A 22,583-nucleotide genomic window follows, 5' to 3' on the forward strand; every position below is an offset into this window, starting at 1 on the left:
TGACAGAACATGAGAGACAGACATAACAGGAGAGACTGACATAACAGGAGAGACAGACATAACAGGAGAGACAGACTTAACAGGAGAGACAGACTTAACACTGTAAACGGTGAAAAGACAGTATCACATGGAGAGACAGACATAACATGAAGGTCTGGCTTTAGAGAGACAGCAACACATGGACAGTCAGCGACAGCAATGGACAGACAGAACCTGAGAGATAGACAAAGCATAAGAGACTGGTGTAAAGAGTCTACAATAGGGGAGAGTCAGTGATACAGGGAGAGACGGGCATAGCAGGAGATATTGCAAATCAGTTAGAGACAGTCATAGCATGAGAGACTGTGGCACAGAGACAGAAAAATTGCACAGAAAAAAATGTAGAGGAGGAGGAAGGAATTAAATACACAGTTAGATAAACACATAGATGGAGAGCAAAGAATAACTGAAATTGTTTAAATACACACACTATCACTTTAACTCCATGCATGGCTCTGCCCCAAACCTTCACCTCCCATCTCCTGCAAACACACACTTAGTGATGAAAAACAGTAACTAGGGAAAAGCTGCAGAATTGTGATTCTAGTCGTATCTGGAGTGTCAGCTCCTGCGCCTCAGTCGCTTAAACATTTTTGTATTGTGCACTAATCAGGTTCTAGTTAGTAAAAGACTCAATACTGGATGGTGTTCAGTGTTCATAGTTAGTGAGATTCCCCCTGATGAGGACAAATTTCCCTGAAGAAGGGGCAGGAGACAGAGCACCTCCCTATGGACCTCCCTTCACATAAGTAGTAGTGTGAAGTCTGAAATTCTCATACCAGAGGCAGGAGAACCTGGAGAGAACCTGGAGGCATCTGAGAGTCTGAGAGGAGCTACCATAACTTTACAACTCCCTTAACGCACACAGCGGTACGGGGTCCCATCCCTTACCCAAGGCAAATCCCAAAACTCTATTGAAACCCCAAATCCAAGAACGAAAGGTCTTCAAAGCCACCAACACAACCCAAAACTTGCAGCCCATAGCCCCCATAAATTCAGCAGGCAATCAAAAGCATATATGACCTAAGCTACCCTCAATTATTGCCCTAAACTTTATTCTAAGGAGGTTTCAGTTCCCCCAAATTCATCTTCGATTAAGGTACCACAAAACCTACTTCAAGAAGACACAGTCTACAAAATCTCCAGCGTCTCGGATCAAGAGCCACAAGGACCCGAGGATTGCCCTCCATTCTTGCCCCAGAGGTAAAAACTGTTTCTGTGTCTTTCTGTTCTCATTTCTGTCTCATGCCAACATCTGCAGCAGCGCAGTATGCAGACTTGCACCAAAGCTCTCATACCACGATACGCAAGGTTCTGTAGCACACAGACGTGCAGATTTTTTTTCCCCCATACAAATACATTTCACGTCGTAACCATACAGAATAATCCGTATGATACACACCGTGAATTATTCGCTAATCAATGCACTTTAACACATGGAAAACAGAATTGTAAAAATTGCTAATATGTAAACAAATACCCAACTTAATTATAGTCTCAGCTTGGCTATAATTTTGTGTTCAGTTCCCAGTAGTTCACTGTCTGGTTATTAAACCCCAATTCATATAATAATAAAGAACATATAGTTCTCTCACACACACAGGAACTTGTAGACAAAGCTGCATATTATGGTTACAATATTGGGACGGCGCCATATATTAACCATTTGAGTGCCACACTGGGTTCCAAAGCAATATGTGCTGTGTTCCTTTTGCTGCTCTATGCTAACCCTTTCTTTGTAGGATGTAATTGTGTAAGAGAATTGTACCGGAGAAAAGGAAAGCTGTGCTTTAGCCTTCTGCACCAAAAGGGTTAAAACCCCATCCAGCTGTTTTTTTTTAACCCCTTAGGTTGTTTGATGCTGCCGCAGTTATGAGTTGCACAGATCACAATTGCGTCATCAGTGCAACTGGATCACCCAATGCGTAATTCTTTTCATACGTCCGTTACATCTTTTAGTGCTTTTGGCACATGTATGCGCCAAAAGACAAACAAATGTTACGTTTGACAAAAAAAAAGTGTGGAACCTTTAAATGCGTCAAACAAAAACGCAAATTTCCATCACAGAAGGTGGAGCTGACGACTGAATATAATGGTTTAAATGCCCCTAGAAGAGATAGCATGTCTCGCTAATATATTGCTACCCCTCCTCTCCGCTCCATCCACTGTAATGACGTGAGTGGCACGATCTCTGAGAGGACACATAGATGGGAGTTATTAACTTCATTTAAAGCTATTTTTCACCCCATTAGAATTCCCGGGAGAATGATATTTAATGATCCAGATCTTGGTTCAGTCACATAAAGAATGAATAATGAAATTTATAACTAACAAAAAAATACAACAAAAAAAACAGGATCGGAAATATCACAACGAGAAGACGTCACACAGAGCGGGGTTACAGCAATTCTCCCCGCTCTCCAAAACAACCGAATATTATTCATCAGGCATTAGACTGAGAGAAGATTATTTTATTTTTTTTATCATTGGAGGGGGAAAAAATATATAATTACCCTTACAGTTTAGAAATCACAATGTATTTATATATATATATTTGTTCTACTTTTATGAGCACGCAGAAAAATGTCTTGCCATATCTCTTTGTACAATCTGTCTCTCCTTTGTTAGACAACAAAATAAAAATTCCTTAAAAAATTAAATTTCTTCTATTTTTCAAAAAAAAAATGTTTAATTAATTTGATTGCTAAATTAATGGTAAGGTCTGTGTATTAAAACCCCAAATTCCTATATTTCAGATGATGGATTTAAGTAAGAATTTAAAATGAAATAAAAATTGAAGATAAAGAGCAGTAAATTGGACTTGATTAAAACAAAAATGTGTTGCAAGTGGTGATTTGCAGTTAAATGATAACATTATCACACAAAATTTTGTTAAAATAATTAAGAAGAAAAATATATTATTTCAGCTATTATTCCAGCCTCGATATGTTTAGTATAATATATATATATATATAAAATAAATTCACAGCTTCATTATTTTAACCAGAATTTTGAAACTTTTATTGTTTTATTAATTAAACAACTTGTAGCAAATGCAAATCAGAATTGCAAAAATCTGACTCAAATAGTCACGCTTTGAGCTCTTGTTGGAAAAATTTCCAGACTAGCTCTTGTTGCCTAAATTAATGATAATTCACTATGATTGGTAGTTTAGTAAACACATTAGGTCTAGGGTGTATCTACTAAACTGCGAACTGACAAAAAGTGAACAATCAATTTCACATTTTGGGCAAAAGAAGATAAATTGGAAACATTCCCCAAATCAGTAGTGCAGCTATTTTGGTTTAAAGGGATACTTTAACCACCAAAACAACTTTAGGTTAATTAAGCAGTTTTGGTGTATAGATCATGCCTCCGAAGTCTCACTGCTCAATTCTCTTACATTAACCCCTTCAGGACGGAGTCAATAGTACACGTTCTGATCAAAACAAAACGTAAACAAAAACTGGAATTTGCGCTATATGTCTGTTCACCCGTAGTTCCCCTCTTTCATATTAAATGCACCCACACTTATTATATATCATTTTGTTCAGGAGAAACAGGGCTTTCATTTCATATAAAATATTTGTATATGAAACAATTTATTATGAATAAAATTAAAAAAAACTGTGAGAAATTTACATTTTTTTTTTAAATTTGTAGTTCCGCCTCACATTTTAGCTGTAAATGTCATAATACTGTTAGGTTTTACTGCAACAAAATGCACATATTTGTAATCAGCGATGTCTCACGAGTACAACAGTACCCCCCATTAACAGGTTTTATGGTGTTTTGGAAAGTTACAGGGTCAAATATAGAACGTTCCATTTTCAAATTGAAATTTGCCAGATTAGTAATGTTACCTTTGAGACGGTGTGGTAGCCCAGGAATGAGAATTACCCCCATAATGGCATACCATTTGAAAAAGTAGACAACCCAAGGTATTGAACGTGGGGTATGTTTAGTTTTTTTTAGTAGCCACTTAGTCACAAACACTGGCCAAAGTTAGCGTTCATATTTGTTTTTGTGTGAAAAAAGCAAAAAACTAATATTTGGCCAGTGTTTGTGACTAAGTGGCTACTAAAAATGACTGGACATACCCCATTTGCAATACCTTGGGTTGTCTACTTTTGCAAATGGTATGCCATCATGGGGGTAATTCTTATTCCTGGGCTACCATACGGTCTCAAAGGCAACATAACTAATCTGGCAAATTTCAATGTCAAAAAAATGAAATGCAAGCCTTATATGTGACTCTCTAACTTTCCAAAACACCATAAAACCTGTACATGGGGGGTACTGTTATTCTCGGGAGATTTCACTAAACACAAATATTAGTGTTTTAAAACAGTAAAACATATTACAACAATAATATAGTCCATAAAAGTGCAGTTTGTTTGTAAAAAAATGCAAAAAACGTCACTTTTACTTAAAATATCATCGTTGTAATACAATTTACCAGTTTTAAACACTAATATTTGAGTTCAGCGAAGTCTCCCGAGTAAAACAGTACCCCCTATGTACAGGTTTTATGGTGTCTTGGAGAGTTACAGGGTCTAATATAGTGCTTGCGAATTAAATTCTCTGCACTTTCTCCCTGTGTTGTCAGGCATGTCAATCAAATTTTAATTAATCAAATGACATAATTATGTTAAAAAATTACTTAAATATACACGTAGAATTTTAATATATATGCATTTATAGGTATATAAATTCTACGTGTATACTAATGTAATCTTTTATGTAATTATATGTATTTATCTCTATATATATATTTGCGGTTATTTGTATTTTATATATAGATAGATATATATAGAATGTCATTCTAAGTGTATTCTGTTTCCAATATATATATATTAATAACAAAATACAGTTAGAATGAAATTACATATGAATATATAATTTATTTTATATTTTGTTTCAATATTTTATTTATTTATTTAATTATTTTATTTATTTATTATTGTAATTATGCGTATATATATATATAATATATATATGTAGATCTATTATATATATAATATATATATACATATTATATATATGTAACGTCATTCTAAGTGTATTTTAATATTAATATATATACTAATATTAATATTAAAATACATTACGTATGACGTTACATATATATAATATGTATATATATTATATATATAATATATATACATATTATATATATATAAAAAGGCATTTAATTTATTTTAGAACATTTTAATATTATTTTTTTTACACTACCTACCAGCAGGGGGACTGTCTAATATTTTAGACAGTCCCCCTGCTGGCAGATCCATAGCCAGCTATAGGGGGCCATGTGATCGCTCTTTGGCTTGAGAGCGATCACATGGCCCCCGGGGGCCTCATTTGCCGGAGGGGGGCTGCCTGGGCTCTCAGACAGCCCCCCAGAAGAGGATCGCGGTGGAGGTGAGTACACCTCTACTCCTGGGGCTGCAAGCCGTTACGGCGTTCTATGCCGCCGCAACGGCTTTAAAGCCCTTTAAAGCCGCGACGGCATAGAACGACGTAACGGCGTTAAGGGGTTAAGGAGTTAAATCCCTTTTGTTTCTGTTTATGCAGCCCTAGCCACACCTCCCCTGACTGTGACTCACACTGTCTGCATGGAAAAAAATAGATTTATCAGAGCAGTATGTTTACTTTAGAAGTTCCTCTCCTGCTCTGTAAATTGAACTTTAATCACACACGTGAGGTTCCTGTAGGTTCAAGAAGGCAATTAACTGAGCAGGGCAAACATGAATTCTAAATTAAACAGACTGTGCAGTAAAGGAAGTTTAAACATTAGATATATATAAACCATGACCACTTAATTAAGTTAAAGTTGTTTTGGTGCGTATAGTGTCTCTAAAAATGGGTACTAAAGTGCCAGGAATACAAAGCTATATTCCTGACACTATCGCTCCCCCTGCCTCCTACCCTCCTTCTCCCTGCCCCTCCGGTAATAAAGGGTTAAAAAAACGTTATTTACCTATCTTATCCCAGCGCCGATGTTCTTTGGCGCTAGGTCGTCGCTCCACCCACTCCGACGTTCCGCGGAATGTTAGATATATTGTTATGGGGCCAGTAGAAGAACCTTTAATGTGTTGTGGATATAGTGGGAGAGTTTAGATATGTTGTTATAGATATTCTGGAGTGAGGTTAGATGTGGTGTTATGAGCTATATATTTTTGAAAGTCTCACCACTGTTATACAGAGATTGCTAAATGTATGGTGAAAGCTCACGATGTGCACATGAGAGATGCTGGATACATTGTTATGGACACAGCCTATAAAGGACACTAGGATAGAGGGATGATTATTTTTTAGAGAAGGTATGTTGTATTGTTTTAGATACAGTGCAGGTTTGCTACTGAGTTAGTAAAGAGAGTTTGGACATGTGATGAGAAGGTTGTGTACATTGTTACTGACACAGTGGAGAGTGCAAGTTGCATTCACTGCTATAGGTAAATAGGGCGCCCACTGTTTGTATTCGTAAAGTTGGTACTTTGTTGCAGATACAGTGGAAATGTCCTCACCTGCTTGAAGAATGCAGGACACATTTCTAAAGCCATTGATGATATATAGATATCCACACGGACCACGTTCTAGACCTTTGCTTGCTAAAGACTAAATGCACTGTGTAGCAGAAGATGGAGGCTAACGATTGGTTCTACAGCTAGAATACACATTTGTGAGATGGCTTGAAAGTGTTGGTGTGCCATAGATCCTCTTTAAAGGTCATTATCTTGAGAGGCATGTGACCCCAAAGTGCACGATATGAAGAAGTCTTGGAATAAATGTCTTTGAATTGTGTGACGTAGCCAGTAAACCATTCTTGTGGAACAAGCAGTATTCAAGAGATTAGAACAAAGGGCAGCAATCAGTGACATTAGTCTTACGGAGTAATAGACCCAATGTGGTCTTTTTAGTTTACCAAAACACAGGAGGCTGTGCATATTTCGCAAAAAAAAAAAGAAATGGACAGTCCGGTCTGGGTCCAGTGGCCACAGGTGCAGGGGACATGATGTGTACTTACCTCAGGCTGTCCCTTTCAGTAGCCACCATCTTTTGTCACTGGTCCTCTTTGGCTCCTGGCGCTTCAGTTGCCAGGAGCTATGTCCGTGCTGAACTCTCGTGCATGCACAGGAGTAGAACACTGAGGTCATCTATAGACAAATCATCTATAGACAAAACTTGAATCCCACAGGCGTCATTTGTGACGGCTGCTGGGATTTGACAACGTAGTCCCTACTTTGTCTTGTGATATCTTTGGAGTGCATTGCAATTTCCATGAAATTCCAACGCAGTCTTAATCAGTATTTCATTAGGATCGTATTGGTCCACTTTAAGTATTGTTTTTCAGATGCACACATTTTTATTGGGCCATTCTTTGTGTTTTCTGTCTTCACCTTACCAAATTTACTTAGGTATTGCATTATAATTAACACTTACTGCTCAATTACTTCCCAAATAAATGACTTATAGGGACATTATATTTACCAGAACAACAACAGCTTATTGTAGTTGCTCTAGAGAGTATAATCATTATCTGCAGCCTTTTTGTTGTGCCTTTTTCAGAGAGAAGGCAGTGTTTACATTACAGCCTAGAGACACCTCCAGTGATCACTCATCAGATGGCCACTGGTGGTGCTTCCTGGCACAGTGTGCAGCACAGCCGTTCATGAAGACTCTGAACTTTCCCCATAGAGATGCATTGATTTAATGCATCTCTATGAGGAGTTGCTGATTGGCCAAGCCGGCGTTTGGACTCGCCCGCGCTCTGCCTCCTTGCTGATCTCAGCCAATCCAATTTTTTTTTCTTTTTGGAAAACAATGGGTTGGCTGAGATCGTCACTTCTGATGATGTCATCCAAGGAGGCGGATCTGGTTCAGGGCCAGTGCCGGCAGACCAGCTCGGAGCTGAAAATAAGGTAAGTTTTCTAACCTCTTAGGGGGGCAGGCCACCTAAATGGTGGTTTTAACACTATAGAGTCAGGAATAAACTTTGTAATTCTGACCCTATAGTGTTCCTTTAAATTTGTAGTCACTTTTGCAAAGTTAAAGAAAAATGGAGGATTGGATTTGTGTTAGAAATTAGAAAGACACCTTATTTAACCCCTTAAGGACCAAACTTCTGGAATAAAATGGAATCATGACGTGTCACACATGTCATATGTCCTTAAGGGGTTAAAGATCCATGGACATGTGGCTTAGTTTTGACACTGACAACTTATATCAGAAATGATTAAACCTTAGGACTTGGGATTTGCTTATGGATACAGGAAGAGAATTGTTCATGGCTGGGATTTCAACAAAGTTGTTCAATAAAGTCAGAATGTAATTTAGCTGCACAACACAAACAATATGAGACAATCTAGCGGCATTCAAAGGCAGAAATCCAGATTTTTATCAATCACTAAATCTAGCAACCCAGTATCTGCATTTACATGAATTTACACTGTAGCCATTTCAGATTCCTCTGAACAACTTCAGACTAGAAGTAAATAATGGAACTGCGACTATAGAGATTTGTATAGAGAATTTCCTGATAATCAAGTGCAAATAAAGTTAAATAAAGGCTACCATAAAACAAAAATGATAAACATCTTCCATTTTATAGGCAGGTGCCCGAATTTTAATTGTATTCTGTTAAAAGCCAAGAAAGTTGTATGGCATTGATGAATAATGTTTGAGATAATCTACTAGTACAAAGTAATGGTTGCACCGGAGCGCTAACTACAACCGGCTTTTGAGTGTGACCTTTTAGCCTGTTGGTGCCACTTGGCTTGCTGGAGTTCTCAGGATTCACACGCAGGTCAAGGCTTTGACCTCTGATCAATAAGAGATTATAGGAGAAAGTATTAATGATAATTTATCATGATTCCATGCTGCTTTACCGACAAGAGAAAACTCGTTTTAAAAGGAACTCCGTCAGATAAATGTACAAAACCTACTATTCTATCTAAAAGGTGACAGCTGGTTTCACGCACACTTTTGTTTTACAATTTATATTATTGTCCTCTTATTATTAATATTATTATTATTATTGGCATTTATATAGTACCAACATATTCCGTAGAGCTTAAGAATTAAATTAACAAAGACTTTTATAATATTATTTCCTGTGAATATCTTATTAGGCATCTTCTGTTTTTCCTCAATTTGGGTAAATTCCATTGAAATTGGTAACGATAAATGGTTAAGCTCTGTAGGAAGATGCTCTCAGCCCAAATTTGTTGTTAAACCACCTTATCTTCACTGGAGTTGCCTTTAATAAACAGCAGAATCACATATCTAGGAAAAATCCGCAGTTTAATGCTGATTTTTGCTAATCTGGAGTTTATTGGATTTCTAGCGAAAAGCCAGGTCAGTCCGCTCTGCACGGGATCACCTACCTCTAGTGAGCAGATGGGGTGCTGAGTTAGCAGGACAGAACTCGGTTTGATTGGAGGGTGACAGACTGTTAGAGATAAGATAAAGCACATATCTAACGTTAGAGACAGGGTGAATGGCTGGGGATTCGTAAAACAATGACAGATTCATTGTTAAAAGAAGACAAAAGATGGAGGTTTGACAGGTCAATAAACCCACTCTGTATCATTGTGATAATTAACAAAAAAGCTCTTTTGTGTTTATCACACTGAACATTAAACTATGGGCTTTCTGTATGGTGTGTGTATCACAGTCACAAATATCTAATTTGTAATGTACAAAGCAACCAAGGAACACAGCTTTTAAGTACAATAAAGGATGTTAGAATACTTTCAAATAACATCAGACTGCTCCTTTGAGTGACATTCTATTGTAATACAAGAGACTGCCCACTAGTAAGAGAGACTGTTCTCTCCAGTAATACAGATGATGCTCAATGGGAAACTGCCCCCAATTAGTTACTACATTCTGATGAAAGAGACTGTCACACAATGAGTTTAAATATCTTCCAATGATAGACTGCCCTATGGTGTAAGAGATTATCCTTAAATTAGTTAGACTTTACTGCATTGAAAGAGACAGCCTCTAACAGACTGCACCTAATTTTCAAGGGCCCTGCTGTTGACTGCAGTGGTTTTGTATTCAAATGAGTGATACAGTCCAAAAATAAATTGCCCTCTAATCAGTTAGACAGTGCTTCAATGGTGAGACTAAGGATTTTCATCCAATGGTGGATTTAGATCTTAAATGGTAGACACATAGCTTCAATGGGTGAAATTGCAATTCAACGAGTGAGACTCCCCTTAAATGGAAGAGTGACCCTGCAAAGGGAGAAACTACTCTTTAAAGGGAGAGACGTCCTCCCATAAAAGACTACCCGTCAATGGGGGAGGGACTGCCCTCCAGTAATGGAATCTCTTTTATATTGAGACTTGATAATAGTAGAGAGACAACATTCTAAAAAAGATACATGTAGTTTAATATGTGCAACTGCACGTCTGTGAGACAGGCTGCGCTCTACTAGGACACTGGTTCAGGTGAGGAAGATTTTATTGTTAAACTGTAGACACTGTAACTGCATCATCCACTTAAAGTGGTTATAGTGTCTGGCTCCAACAGGTACCATCCTAAACTGGTTCATGGATTGCAGGATAAAACTTACCAGGAAAGGTTAAAGGATCTTAACATATATAGCTTGGAGGAAAGACGAGACAGGGGGGATATGATAGAAACATTTAAATACATAAAGGGAATCAACACAGTAAAGGAGGAGACTATATTTAAAAGAAGAAAAACTACCACAACACGAGGACATAGTCTTAAATTAGAGGGACAAAGGTTTAAAAATAATATCAGAAAGTATTACTTTACTGAGAGGGTAGTGGATGCATGGAATAGCCTTCCAGCTGAAGTGGTAGAGTTTAACACAGTAAAGGAGTTTAAGCATGCGTGGGATAGGCATAAGGCTATCATAACTATAAGATAAGGCCAGGGACTAATGAAAGTATTTAGAAAATTGGTCAGACTAGATGGGCCGAATGGTTCTTCTCTGCCGTCACATTCTATGTTTCTTCCATTCAGTGTTACAAACTGTTTGTAATGTTTTAATGCTAAATGAGAGTCCCAGCAGCCCATACCCTCTGTGTTACTTGGGCTAATGAGGAAGCATCAGTCTGAGCAGCAATAAGAGATAGTGATGGGCTCAGAGTGTCAGCTGACTTATTTCAGCCTATGACAGCGCCCGCTGCAGGTATGACTCAGTATGGCTAGAGAAAGTATGTAATCTCTGCCTTAGCCATACCTCTAGTGGGGGCTGGGCTGTGGGTGGCATGGGACCCTTATTTAAAACTGCTCAAAATGGTTTAATACTGAATGGAGGGACAATGCCAGGGGACCCAAGGCACTATAATCACTTCAATGAGAGGAAATGGATATAGTGCCTACAGTGTCCCTTTAAGGCATCCATTATTCAGAGGGTTAAACACAGAAATGTATTTACTAACTTGATATTGTAAATAAATGGCAAGGAAATTGCACTTACTAAGCCAAAATAGCTCAACTGTAAAAGATCCCTAACTGAGCAATTTATAAAGCCCAGATATTTTTCCCTAAAAATCAGATTGTCTTGTCAATTTTTTTATATTCCCGGTAACGTGAATATATCCCATAGTATTTGAGCAGATGGGATGCTGAGCCTTGTCCTCCTTTCTCTATGAGCAGCTCTTCCATCAAGGCCGTGCTGCAGCGGATACAATGCATTCCTATTCTGGCGAACAAAAGCTGCCAGGAAGTGTGTAATGTCTGGGTAAGGAGCCACGTGTTGCTACCCCCCTGTTTGCCTCCGCCATACACCTTGTACCCAAAATGAATTATATCAAAACAAGGTCGGAGCTTTATCTGCCCATCTCAGATTGAGAAAGCTTAAAACAGGCATTATGAAGACAACAATGGTTTCAAAAAGCAGGCACAAATGGCCACTGTAGGCACCCAGGCCATATTATCTCAATGCTGTATCTATCGCGAGTCTAACAAGGCATTTTCCCTGGGTGGCATTTTCCAGGGGGACGGCAAAAACCTCTGCACTCCAATGCCGGCTTGGATACCCTCCCCTCCCAACTTTAACAAATGCATTGTTAGCCTTGTGTCATGGAGGGCCAAGTGCTGGCCGTCAGGCCATCTTAGCACCTCCCCGAAGGAGGGCGGCTGTGCAGAAAGGAGGTGGCCGTGAGGGAACAGTAATCTCCTTGCTCTTCTCCCTTGTTCGCCCTGCTATGTTGCCAGGTGGTCATGGTGGTTGGAGTAACCCTTTAAGACTGTTGGGGATATCAGTCAGCCAGAGGCTGTGATAGATCTCACACATCAGGAGTGGAGGCTGCAAGGGCTATCAAGTAGAAGGAATGGAGGCTGTGAGAGGGACCAAGAATCAGGAATAAAGGCTGTGAGGGAGATCAGGAATCAGGAATGATGGATGTGATGGGTATCAGAAATGAATGTTGTGGCAGGTCAAAATAATGAATTTAAATAATAATAAGCAATCATAAGAGGCTGAACAAAGTACCTGTGAGGCAGGAATAGAGATTGGGTGAGTCTGGACTCTGAAAATATAATGCATATGTATATATAGGTACATGAATGAATAAGGCTGTGTAAAGCAGGACTGTTAATAATGATGCAGGAATGAAGGCTGTGTGAAGCAGGGCTGTATAAACTATGTGCATGAGAGAAGGTTACATATAAATGTGCATGAATGAGGCTATGTATGAAGGTGAAGGGAAGAAGGCTGCATGAAGATACACTGCAGAAGGAATGAATCCTGCATGAAAGGCTTTATATATACATATGAGCAGAACAGAATTGTGTGTAAAGCAGGTCTGCATATAAAAGTGCAGGAATGTATTCTGTGTAAAGCAGGGCTGTATATAAAGGTGCATGAATAAATCAGGGGTGAAGCATGGCTGTATATAAAGGTTCAGGAATGTATTATGTACGAAGCAAGGCTGTATATAAATGTGCAGGATTGTATTCTGTGTGAAGGAAGGCTGTATATAAATGTGCAGGAGTGTATTCTGTGTGAAGCATGGCTGCATTTAAAGGTGCAGGAATGAATTCTGTGTGAGGCAGGGTTGTATATGAAGGTGCAGTAATGTATTCTAGGTGAATCAGGGCTGTATATAAAGGTGCAGGAATGAATTCTGTGTGCCGGGATGAATTCTGTGTGAAGCAGGGCTGTACAAAAAGGTGCAGGAATGTATTCTGAGTGAAGGAAGGCTGTATATAAATGTGTAGGAATTAATTCTGTGTAAAGCAGGGCTGTATATAAAGGTGCAGGAATGAATTCTGTGTGAAGTAAGGCTGTATATAAATGTGTAGGAATGAATTCTGTGTAAAGCAGGGCTGTATATAAAAGTGCAGGGATGAATTCTGAGTGAAGGAAGGCTGTATATAAAGGTGCAGGAATGAATTCTGAGTGAAGGAAGGCTGTATATAAAGGTGCAGGAATGAATTCTGTGTGAAGGAAGGCTGTATATAAACGTGTGGGGTTGAATTCTGTGTGAAGGAAGGCTGTATTTAAAGTTTCAGATATGATGCATGAATGAGGAAGGACTGTAAATGTTTACTTTGAGCATCTGATAGCTTTTACTCCCCTGGCCTTGGGGTTGTAATTAAATAATGAAGACCTGACGACACCTAACAGCCATTCATAACCGAGACAATCAGAATATTAATGGGAAGCCACGACACACTGCAGGTAAACTGTAAAAAGCCTGAATATAATATATTTTATTGTTAGTGCTTATTCATTTAAGTCGTAGCTGTGGTAACACTCTGAGGACTATCACTAGGTTGCAGAGAGTGAAAATGACATTTTAGGACAAAATAAATGATTGTAAGTTAGAAAGTCCATTATCTTCGATCCTTTTCCAAATATGTTGCATTAAATGATCTATGTTTTTATTTATCTAGCCTATAAATAGCACTGGACTTGCTCCAATAGAAGAGGAATTTGTAAGAAAATGAAAGGATATTAATGAAAAAGACTGAAATGAGAGGTTAATACAATGTTAGAAGGTCACGTCCAATAAGTTTTCAATTTCAATGATTAAGTGCACAGGGTTCCAGCGCTATGCACCCAGCTCCAGTGATCACCAACCTTCTATGTATGTCTTCTTCTGTGTCTGGATCTAAATACATACCTCCCAAGTGTCCCTATTTAAGAGGGACAGTCCCTATTTTAGGCACAAAAATGACTGTTCTTTTCTCTCCTAATATCCCTCCTTTCTAGGAGCTCCATATTGTTGGTGTGTCTGGGTGTGTAACAAAGCTCCACAGCAATAATAATCCCAGTAATGTGTCTGAGTGTATAACAGAGCTCCACAGCAATAATACTCCCAGTAATGTGTCTGGGTGTGTAACAGAGCTCCACATCAATAATACTCCCAGTAATGTGTCTGAGTGTATAACAGAGGTCCACAGCAATAATACTCCCAGTAATGTGTCTGAGTGTATAACAGAGCTCCACAGCAATAATACTCCCAGTAATGTGACTGAGTGTATAACAGAGCTCCACAGCAATAATACTCCCAGTAATGTGTCTGAGTGTATAACAGAGGTCCACAGCAATAATACTCCCAGTAATGTGTCTGAGTGTATAACAGAGCTCCACAGCAATAATACTCCCAGTAATGTGACTGAGTGTATAACAGAGCTCCACAGCAATAATACTCCCAGTAATGTGTCTGAGTGTATAACAGTGCTCCACAGCAATAATACTCCCAGTAATGTGTCTGAGTGTATAACAGAGCTCCTCAGCAATAATACTCCCAGTAATGTGTCTATAAACGAGAATAAATGTGTTTAGAAAGACAGTCTTTATTTCTTGTTTTTGATTTTCAGGAGCATAAATGATTATTAGTAGGCCATCTAAAGTGCCCTAGAATAGCCCCATCCATGACCACACTTGCAGCTACACCATCCCCGCAAAACATCCCCTCCACCAGCCCTAGATTCAGCTGGTAAAACCAAATGTGCGCCTACAGTTCTGCTATCAAAGGTCTGATTCCTGGTATCCTGCTTCTGCTGCCACTGGGTAAATGTACCCAGAAACTATTTGGGGGGCAAACATTTATTTAACACCCTTTCATAAGGGACATTCATTTTTATTACTTGTGACAGAGCGATACCTACTTAAATATTGACTGAACCTTAGCACAGTCCCAGTTTAAGGAACAGTTCAAGACTGATTCAAGGCATCTCCTGGTCAGGCTCTCGATGTGTAAAACGAGTCCAAGCGATCCAGAGGATTCCTCAAGTCCTGCTGGGAAGCACAGTAAGCATCCAGGGCCCATATACCCCTCCCACAGTGACAATAGCCCCTTTTAGGGGCTCTTGTGATCAGTCCCATAGTCTGTGGGCAGGAGACTGGCCTTTAAGCCTCTCCAATAGTCCATGGCATGGGAGCTTCCGACACATTACCAAACTGTAACTGTACTTCATTTCTTTTTAATTCACCTTCTAAAACTCTGTAAAAAAAATTACAAAACAAAGATTGTGGCAGAAAATGCCAGCTGTATGCAATTTTAAGGTCTAGAATAGATCATATCTTATGTGAATGTGTGGTGCTGTCGACAACCTTAGGTGACAAGAGGCATCACTAAACCCAAACAACTCGTAGCTTATGGCAGCTTGCTGTGATGGACGGCTAGTGAACGGCTGTGGTGGACACAATAAGGAATAAAACGTTTGACGGAAGCAAGTAACTTCTTGAATTGTGCAAATCGGCTTCCCAATTGGCTAAAACAGTTTATACGAAGATATTAAGTGATCTATTAATACAGCAACTGTATCCAACTCAGCTCTATATTGCTTGAAATTTGTATTCGCTGTAATTCTGTATTTAGTGAATAAACCCCAAATGAATGTGAATTATTTTCTGATTACTCCAGTTACCGTATCAGGTTTCAAACAGGGTACTCTCAATTACACTCTCCCAACCAATGAAAATTCAGCTGACTTCGAGAATTTATCCTGTTAAGCTCTTTTGACCCTAAATTTGAAATTCACATGGAATTCTTACTGTAGTAAATTATCTGGTTCTAGTGAATTAGTTCTAGTGAATTAGCTGTTTATTAGTAACAGATTACTGGAGGATAATGTATAGAGGCAAGGAAGAAGAGAGCTAAGTGATAAAAGTGATATAGTTTTGGCCTGGAAGAGTAGCAATCCTTAAAGGAACACTCCACTGCCCAAATACAATTTATTTTTTTTTATTTATTTTTTAAACACTATTTTGTAGTTATACCCTCAATGAAAACATTTATGCATATAATTATGTGCTGGGTGTATATCTAAAAACAGCTTGCACAAGCTGCAGATCTTTTGTCTGCAGTATTTATAAGCCATCCCCTTCTAACCCCACCCAGACGTTCAGTGGCTGTCCAATCACAGACTTCAAACTTTAGCGAGCTAAACTGCATTAGGTGTTCAAAGTGTTCCTTTAATGTTAGCTATCACTGAATTAGTGTGCTGTTGATTGCATTGTAAGATGCAGGACTTCGCCTGTATCCTCGGACATCACACCATAGGAAGACAAAATGGGGAAGATGTAAATTGTTCTGTTCTAAAAAGTGGAAGTCTTGATAATTCAGACTTTAGTATATAAGAATACAAAATCCAATAATTTACAGCAGAGACAACAGGTGGCTTAGTGATGACACCTACTGGCCAGAAATGAATATAGCTGGTCTGTCACACCTTAAGCCACCCAGATGTGTCTCTCCTAAGGATGAAAGAGGAACTTGCTGGGAACTTTTCTAAATGTGCATCAACAAGTCAAAGGCTTCCATAAATATGAGTGCATAGTATGTGAGTGCATTATAAAACAACTTAATTTCAAGGGGAATTACACTTAGAAAAGCATGTATTGAGTAAAAAACTAAAACTAAAAACTAAAGCAGAGTAGATTGATTCTGGTCTAAACGACTTTCAGAAGACATGTTAAAAGGGTTTACCTACTTTAAGCACCACTCCAGGCACCATAACAACTTCACTGGGGTGAAGTTGTTATGGTGCCAGGAGGTTCCTGGCGCCGGCTAACTTATGGGTTAAACGGTTTAAACCCAAAGTCTAGAATCCAGCTCTGTTTAGCTCTGCTCCTGCCATTCCACTTCTCTCTAAATCTGGAATGACGAAGCCTCGGACGGGGCACCGCTGTCTAAGCCAATCGGTCGCTACCCATTCATCAAAATGGCTTGAGAAAAATAAGTAGATTTCTCAAGCCCTTTTGTCAATGGGGAGCACCGGTATGAGGCTTCCTGTTTCAAGAATCAGAGTGAAGCGAAAGAGGCATGGCTAAACAACGCTGGATTCAAGACTTTGAGGTTAAACTATTTGGGATTTCCTGGCACCATAAACAACTTCATTCTAATAAGACACAGTTGAACCAATGAAAGGATCGGTCATCTGGATTACCCTTCTGTGCTTTGGTATATATATAATTAAATTAGTGCTTGCTTTGAGCATGTAATTGTCATTGATCTGTGGAAATGCACTGCTGTTAGTGTTAAAAGGGGAACTGTAGCTTCCCAGAATTTTAAATATTATGCTTATTTGTCCCTTATATTTAGCAATTATGTGTTTGCTAAGTTTGTACAATAAACTTAAAGGGACACTCTAGACCCCTATATCACTAGCATGCTGAAAAGCTTTATGTGTGCAGAGTGTGTCCTATTTTTTTTCATTTTGAAAAAGTGTAGATTTCAATAGAAAGTAATACTTTTTATAAATTATATTGTTTACACCAACCTGGCTTTTCAACCAGACAACCGGTCCTGTTATTTCCTGGTTACTTCTCATTGAGCTGCATTGGGAAGTCTGTGATTGGACAGCCACAGAAAGTCTGGGACGGGTAGCAAAGGCTGCAGACAAGCTTTCTGCAGGTTTTGCAAGCTTTTTTCAGATATAACGCCAATGAAAAAACGCATAATTAAATGCATGCAAGTTTTCATTTGTGGGTATATCTAGTAAACCGTGTTTTTTATTTGTCTTGTACTTGGGCAGTGGAGTGTCAATTTAAACATGTACCTGTCATTCAATATACAGAGACCACTGAGGGAGGAGGAGATACAGACACAATTGGAGAGATATATCACAGTTTCAAGCTCTAAAAAATTGTGCACATTTCTAAAGGTGTGGCAGTCACCATGAAAACCAATAGACTCAACAAGCACATTCCACTGGTGACTTCACTCTTACAATTCACAACTATGGAACATTTTCTGTTCCTCCTCTTTTGCATTGTGTGCCTTGCTGTGCCAGGACTGAACTGGATTGCGATGTCATTTTGCTAAATCTTTAATGTAAATTAAAAAGAAATCTGAGTGTTGCATGAAAAAGGTTTAACACGTTATAAATGATTTTCAATGTTTTACACAATGGTGAAGAAGTGACATTTCCCTTTAATTGGCAGGTAAAGCAGATGTAATACATACCATTAAATCTCTCTGTCTCTACCGCTTTTTCACTACAGGATGGGTGCATTGGTACTGCTGGTGTTGCTGACACTCTCTGCTCTGCGTATCACCTCTGCCGACTGTGTGTCCTGGTGCTTCTCCTGTGACCTTGACTTCAGGGGTCAAAACACAAAATTTGACCCATTGGTTAGTAACAACGCAGAAAAACACAAACAAAAAAAAAACCACATTGGGATGGGTGAGAGAGAACGGCAGTTTACTGGTTGGGTTTAAAGGGATTTATAATTTGGATGAAGGATAAAACACAGGAGATAAAACGTGAAAGAGACTTGGAAACCCATTGGTACATTGGATGTGAACTGGAAATTAGTGGGATTACAGAGTAAACATTAAATATCTGTTTACGTAGGCTATCTGAGGACTTTAGGTGTGATGTAGGATCTGCAGCAGAACTGTTGGACACTGTGTATAAGATAGGAGCTGCTTGGCACAAAGTGTATATAGCGACTGTTTGACACCAGATTTGTAACAGTTGCCATCTTACACCTCGTGGCATGCAGCTCGTCTTAAATTTAGTGACCCGATCATCTCACAGTCAGAGCAGCTATTATTCACCAGAATCTCTGCATTACCGATCTTACAGCTATTGTCCTGCTGATCCCATCAAACGTTCCATTACTTTTAAAGTCCATTTTCCTAACTCAACAATCAGGATCTGCTACAGGAAAGGCAAGTACTCTGTCACGTGTACCCACTTATCCTGTGCCTGACGTCTAGAGCCAGAGTTAGAGAGGTACGGTTACCAGAAGATGCTCTCAGCGAGGTGACCTGGGCCTGTCCCTTCCTTCAATTTTAAAAAGTATTAGTGATATAAGACAGATCGATCAATCAAGCACGCAAATCCACTAAAGCCTAGTAATACCATACTACAGAACCTTTGGATCATAAACACTTACTGAGTTACTAACAAGTGAGAATTTGAAGTGTATTTTGGATTTCAAGTCAAAACTGACTGCAATATTCAACTAAAAATTAAATCAATTTCAGATTGAAGCTGAAAGTAGCTCTTTCAGCTTCAATCTGAAATTGATTTAATTTTTAGTTGAATATTTGTAGTGCCTGAGTGTTAAGAATTTATTTATATTTATCCGACAAAGGTAAATCTAAGTAACTACGGGATCTTTTTTTGTCGAGTTATTTATTTTAAAGGGTTTCTATAACCATATTGAGAGGGGGAACCTTAATGGCATTATGGGGGATGGATGGGGACAGTACCCCCTCTCAATTCTCAGTAAAACCTTGAAAAAAAAAGTTTTACTTACTTTAAATCCTCTCGTGACGCTACTTTTCCGCATCCACACCGACGTCACTGGGTCCAAGGGAGTTAAGGGGAGGGAGTGAACAAGAAGTAGGGATGGTTTTTAAAAAACAATGTTGCACGGAGGGAGGCGAGAGGGAGCACAGAGTGGAAGGGAGGGTGGGAGGTGACAGCTGTGCCAGCAAGGGGAATATTGTAACGAATGTTGTCAACGCGCTGTGCTCGCTGACAACAGACATAATTTATGCACAGAATTGACATTAGGCAGCCCGGAACAGAGTTACAACTTGCCTCTTGCACATGATTGCCAGTATCTCTGGATGTGCAGTGTTTCAAGATGACCACTCAAATCTCTTAAGTGGTCATGGTGGTTAGGAGTAACCCTTTAAAGTTTTAAAACATTTTAGAACCAAAAAGAAAATGTTACAGAATCATTCATAACATCCATCCAGAGTAGGTCTGAAGTATAGGAAGGCATTGTAAGAGATCGCCAATAGCCTGCGGGTTAATAATTGTCCATAATTGTCAGGGCCGTATACAATTAAGGTGGTATTTACAGGATCTCAAACATATTCTTTGGAGACTCCAGTATCCATTTTAATGGCTTTTGCCTAAATGTTGTAGACTTGTTCCTCAATCTCATGTAGATTTATTTTTCCATAGATTTGCTCCTTGCAGTGTGAGGGAACTTTGCTTTCCAACGCAGAATGGGATAGATGTGGGACCATTTTAGCTCTTCGAGGAAGTCTTGTTGGAGAAGCCAAACGAGAGCAGGAGCTTGTACCCATCACCGAAAACCAGCATGAAATTCTGGCAAAACGATACGGAGGGTTCTTGAAGAAACCAGACAAAAGCAAAATCTTCTTTAGCTCTCCACAAAGGGAAAATGGAAACTTAAAGGGTGAGGTCAACAACAAATATAGTGGCCTCTACCGTAAATTTGGAGAACGAGATCTTGTGGAACAACGTGATGACCCAGAGCAAGAGACTGAATCCCAAAGCAAAGAAGAGTCCAACGAGCAAAGTCAGGCATGGGAAACGAGGGGGGAGAAACGTTATGGGGGCTTCCTACGCAAATACCCAAAGAGGAGTAAAGAAAATGTTCAGGGTGTGGAAATTGAGAGGGATTTGGGTGCAGAGAAGAGGATGGTGCTTGAGGAAGGGCCAGAGCAGGAGCTAGAGTCGGAAAAGGAAGGTGAGACAGAACATGAAATCACAGACCCTCAGAAACGTTATGGGGGTTTCATGCGTAGGATTCGCCCAAAACTAAAGTGGGACAATCAAAAGCGATACGGAGGATTCCTCCGACGCCAATTTAAGGTCAGTGTTAGGTCAGGAGAGGAACCCAGCATCTTTTCAGGGGAAGTGTCTGACCTATAAAAGAGGATAGTCCCAGCAGGGAGTGAGGGGAAGAGGGCAGTGGCTGTTTAATTCTAAAACCGCTACACATACCATCAGACCATGGTGGGCATTCCAATCCAAACATTTCAATACCAGTTTAGCACGAGGGTTGAGATCCAACTATCAGATCTCTGACTCTGGCTGGAGAGCAATCCAATAACATCACCGATGTATATAGTTCCAGAACTGATAAGCAAACTCCCAATATGTCAGAATTAGACAAGTATTAGGTATCTAACACATATTTTTAAGTCACCCTCTCAAGAAAAACTAGGGGACCCACCTATGTCATGCTTCCGTTTGAAGGATGGACGATGGACTCAAAACCAAGAACTGGTTTCCCTAAAATTCCACAGCTCACTTGTTTTTAATTCCTCTCCCCCTTGCTCCCACTAGCACCCCCCTCTCCATCACATAGGATTGCCAGGTCATCATGCTCTCCTGGACATCTCTCATTAATTCATGATGTTGGGTAGTACTTCAAAACTGCTCGAATAGAGTGGGGAGAATTCATATCCTGCAGGGGAAATCAGTTAATAAGAATGGATCCCAAAGGAGATGCTTTAATAATAATCTGATTTCTCCCTGCAGCACATGAATGCTTTGTACTGCAGGTTGCTACTTATTAATATGAATACGTGGTATATGTCCAGGTAACCCAGTCCTCATCCCATTCTCCTCTGACAGACAGAGTCGTACAGCTGCCATTGTGTAACTGCTATATAATAACAAGACATTCATACTATTATTTGAAATGACGCAAAGAACCTTCATTATTTTGTATGGGTCAGAATGAACAAATAGCGAATTTCTGTAAAAAAAAGAAAAACAACAACCAAAACATACACTGAAATCCAATCACATATATTCACACTACTATCCCTGGATCTAACTGCTTGCTGTTAAATATGTGAAGATACTGATTCCTGCTGAAAATAAAGTAATTTTGTGTTCATGAAAAAAAACAAAATGTGTGTTGCTTTTTGTGAGTTAACATGTTTCGAGGTGTGTTTGGGTTTTAGGGACTGTCGGATGTCATAGTGTCACACTATAACTTAAGACTAATATCAGTGATGGTGCAAACAATGTAAGCTTTATTTTTAACTGCAGCCCAGTCTGCTTGGACTACAGCTCCCAGAATTCTCTGCCAGTTTGAGAGCCACACTTTGAGAACATTTGTTCTATCTAGCAACCATAAGTCTCCCCATCAGTGATTCATGCACTTAAAGCAACAGGCTTACTCACGAAAGTAAATTTCAAATTCACCAGAGTAGCTGCATGGAAAGCTTAGCTGATTAAGAGCTTTTTATTTGAAACATGTATTCCTAACGCTACAGTGACCACTGTCCCACAAACACTGTCCCCATACACACACTGCCTCACAAACATTGTCCCCATACACACACTGCCTCACAAACACTGTCCCCATACAC

General features: G+C 39.2%; 1 protein-coding gene across 1 annotated transcript; it reads left to right on the forward strand.

Moving 5' to 3' along the window:
* The first annotated feature begins 617 nt into the window (after window positions 1-617).
* PDYN (prodynorphin) lies at window positions 618-22,057 on the forward strand. The gene is made up of 3 exons (XM_063425619.1): window positions 618-1,242; window positions 18,488-18,617; window positions 20,413-22,057. Exons 2-3 carry the CDS (start codon window positions 18,489-18,491, stop codon window positions 21,127-21,129), a joined length of 846 nt encoding a protein of 281 aa, XP_063281689.1. The 5' UTR covers window positions 618-1,242; window position 18,488; the 3' UTR covers window positions 21,130-22,057.
* The last annotated feature ends 526 nt before the right edge of the window (window positions 22,058-22,583 follow it).

This window comes from Pelobates fuscus, chromosome 6, assembly GCF_036172605.1.
Source record: "Pelobates fuscus isolate aPelFus1 chromosome 6, aPelFus1.pri, whole genome shotgun sequence".
Classification (NCBI taxonomy): Eukaryota; Metazoa; Chordata; class Amphibia; order Anura; family Pelobatidae; genus Pelobates; species Pelobates fuscus.

What these genes read in the sequence shown, in the direction of transcription:
- PDYN (XM_063425619.1), top strand. Translation starts at nt 18,489, where the DNA reads ATGGGTGCATTGGTACTGCTGGTGTTGCTGACACTCTCTGCTCTGCGT. An exon ending in ACACAAAATTTGACCCATTG is followed by an intron (nt 18,618 to 20,412) that starts GTTAGTAACAAC and finishes ATTTTTCCATAG; the next exon opens with ATTTGCTCCTTGCAGTGTGA.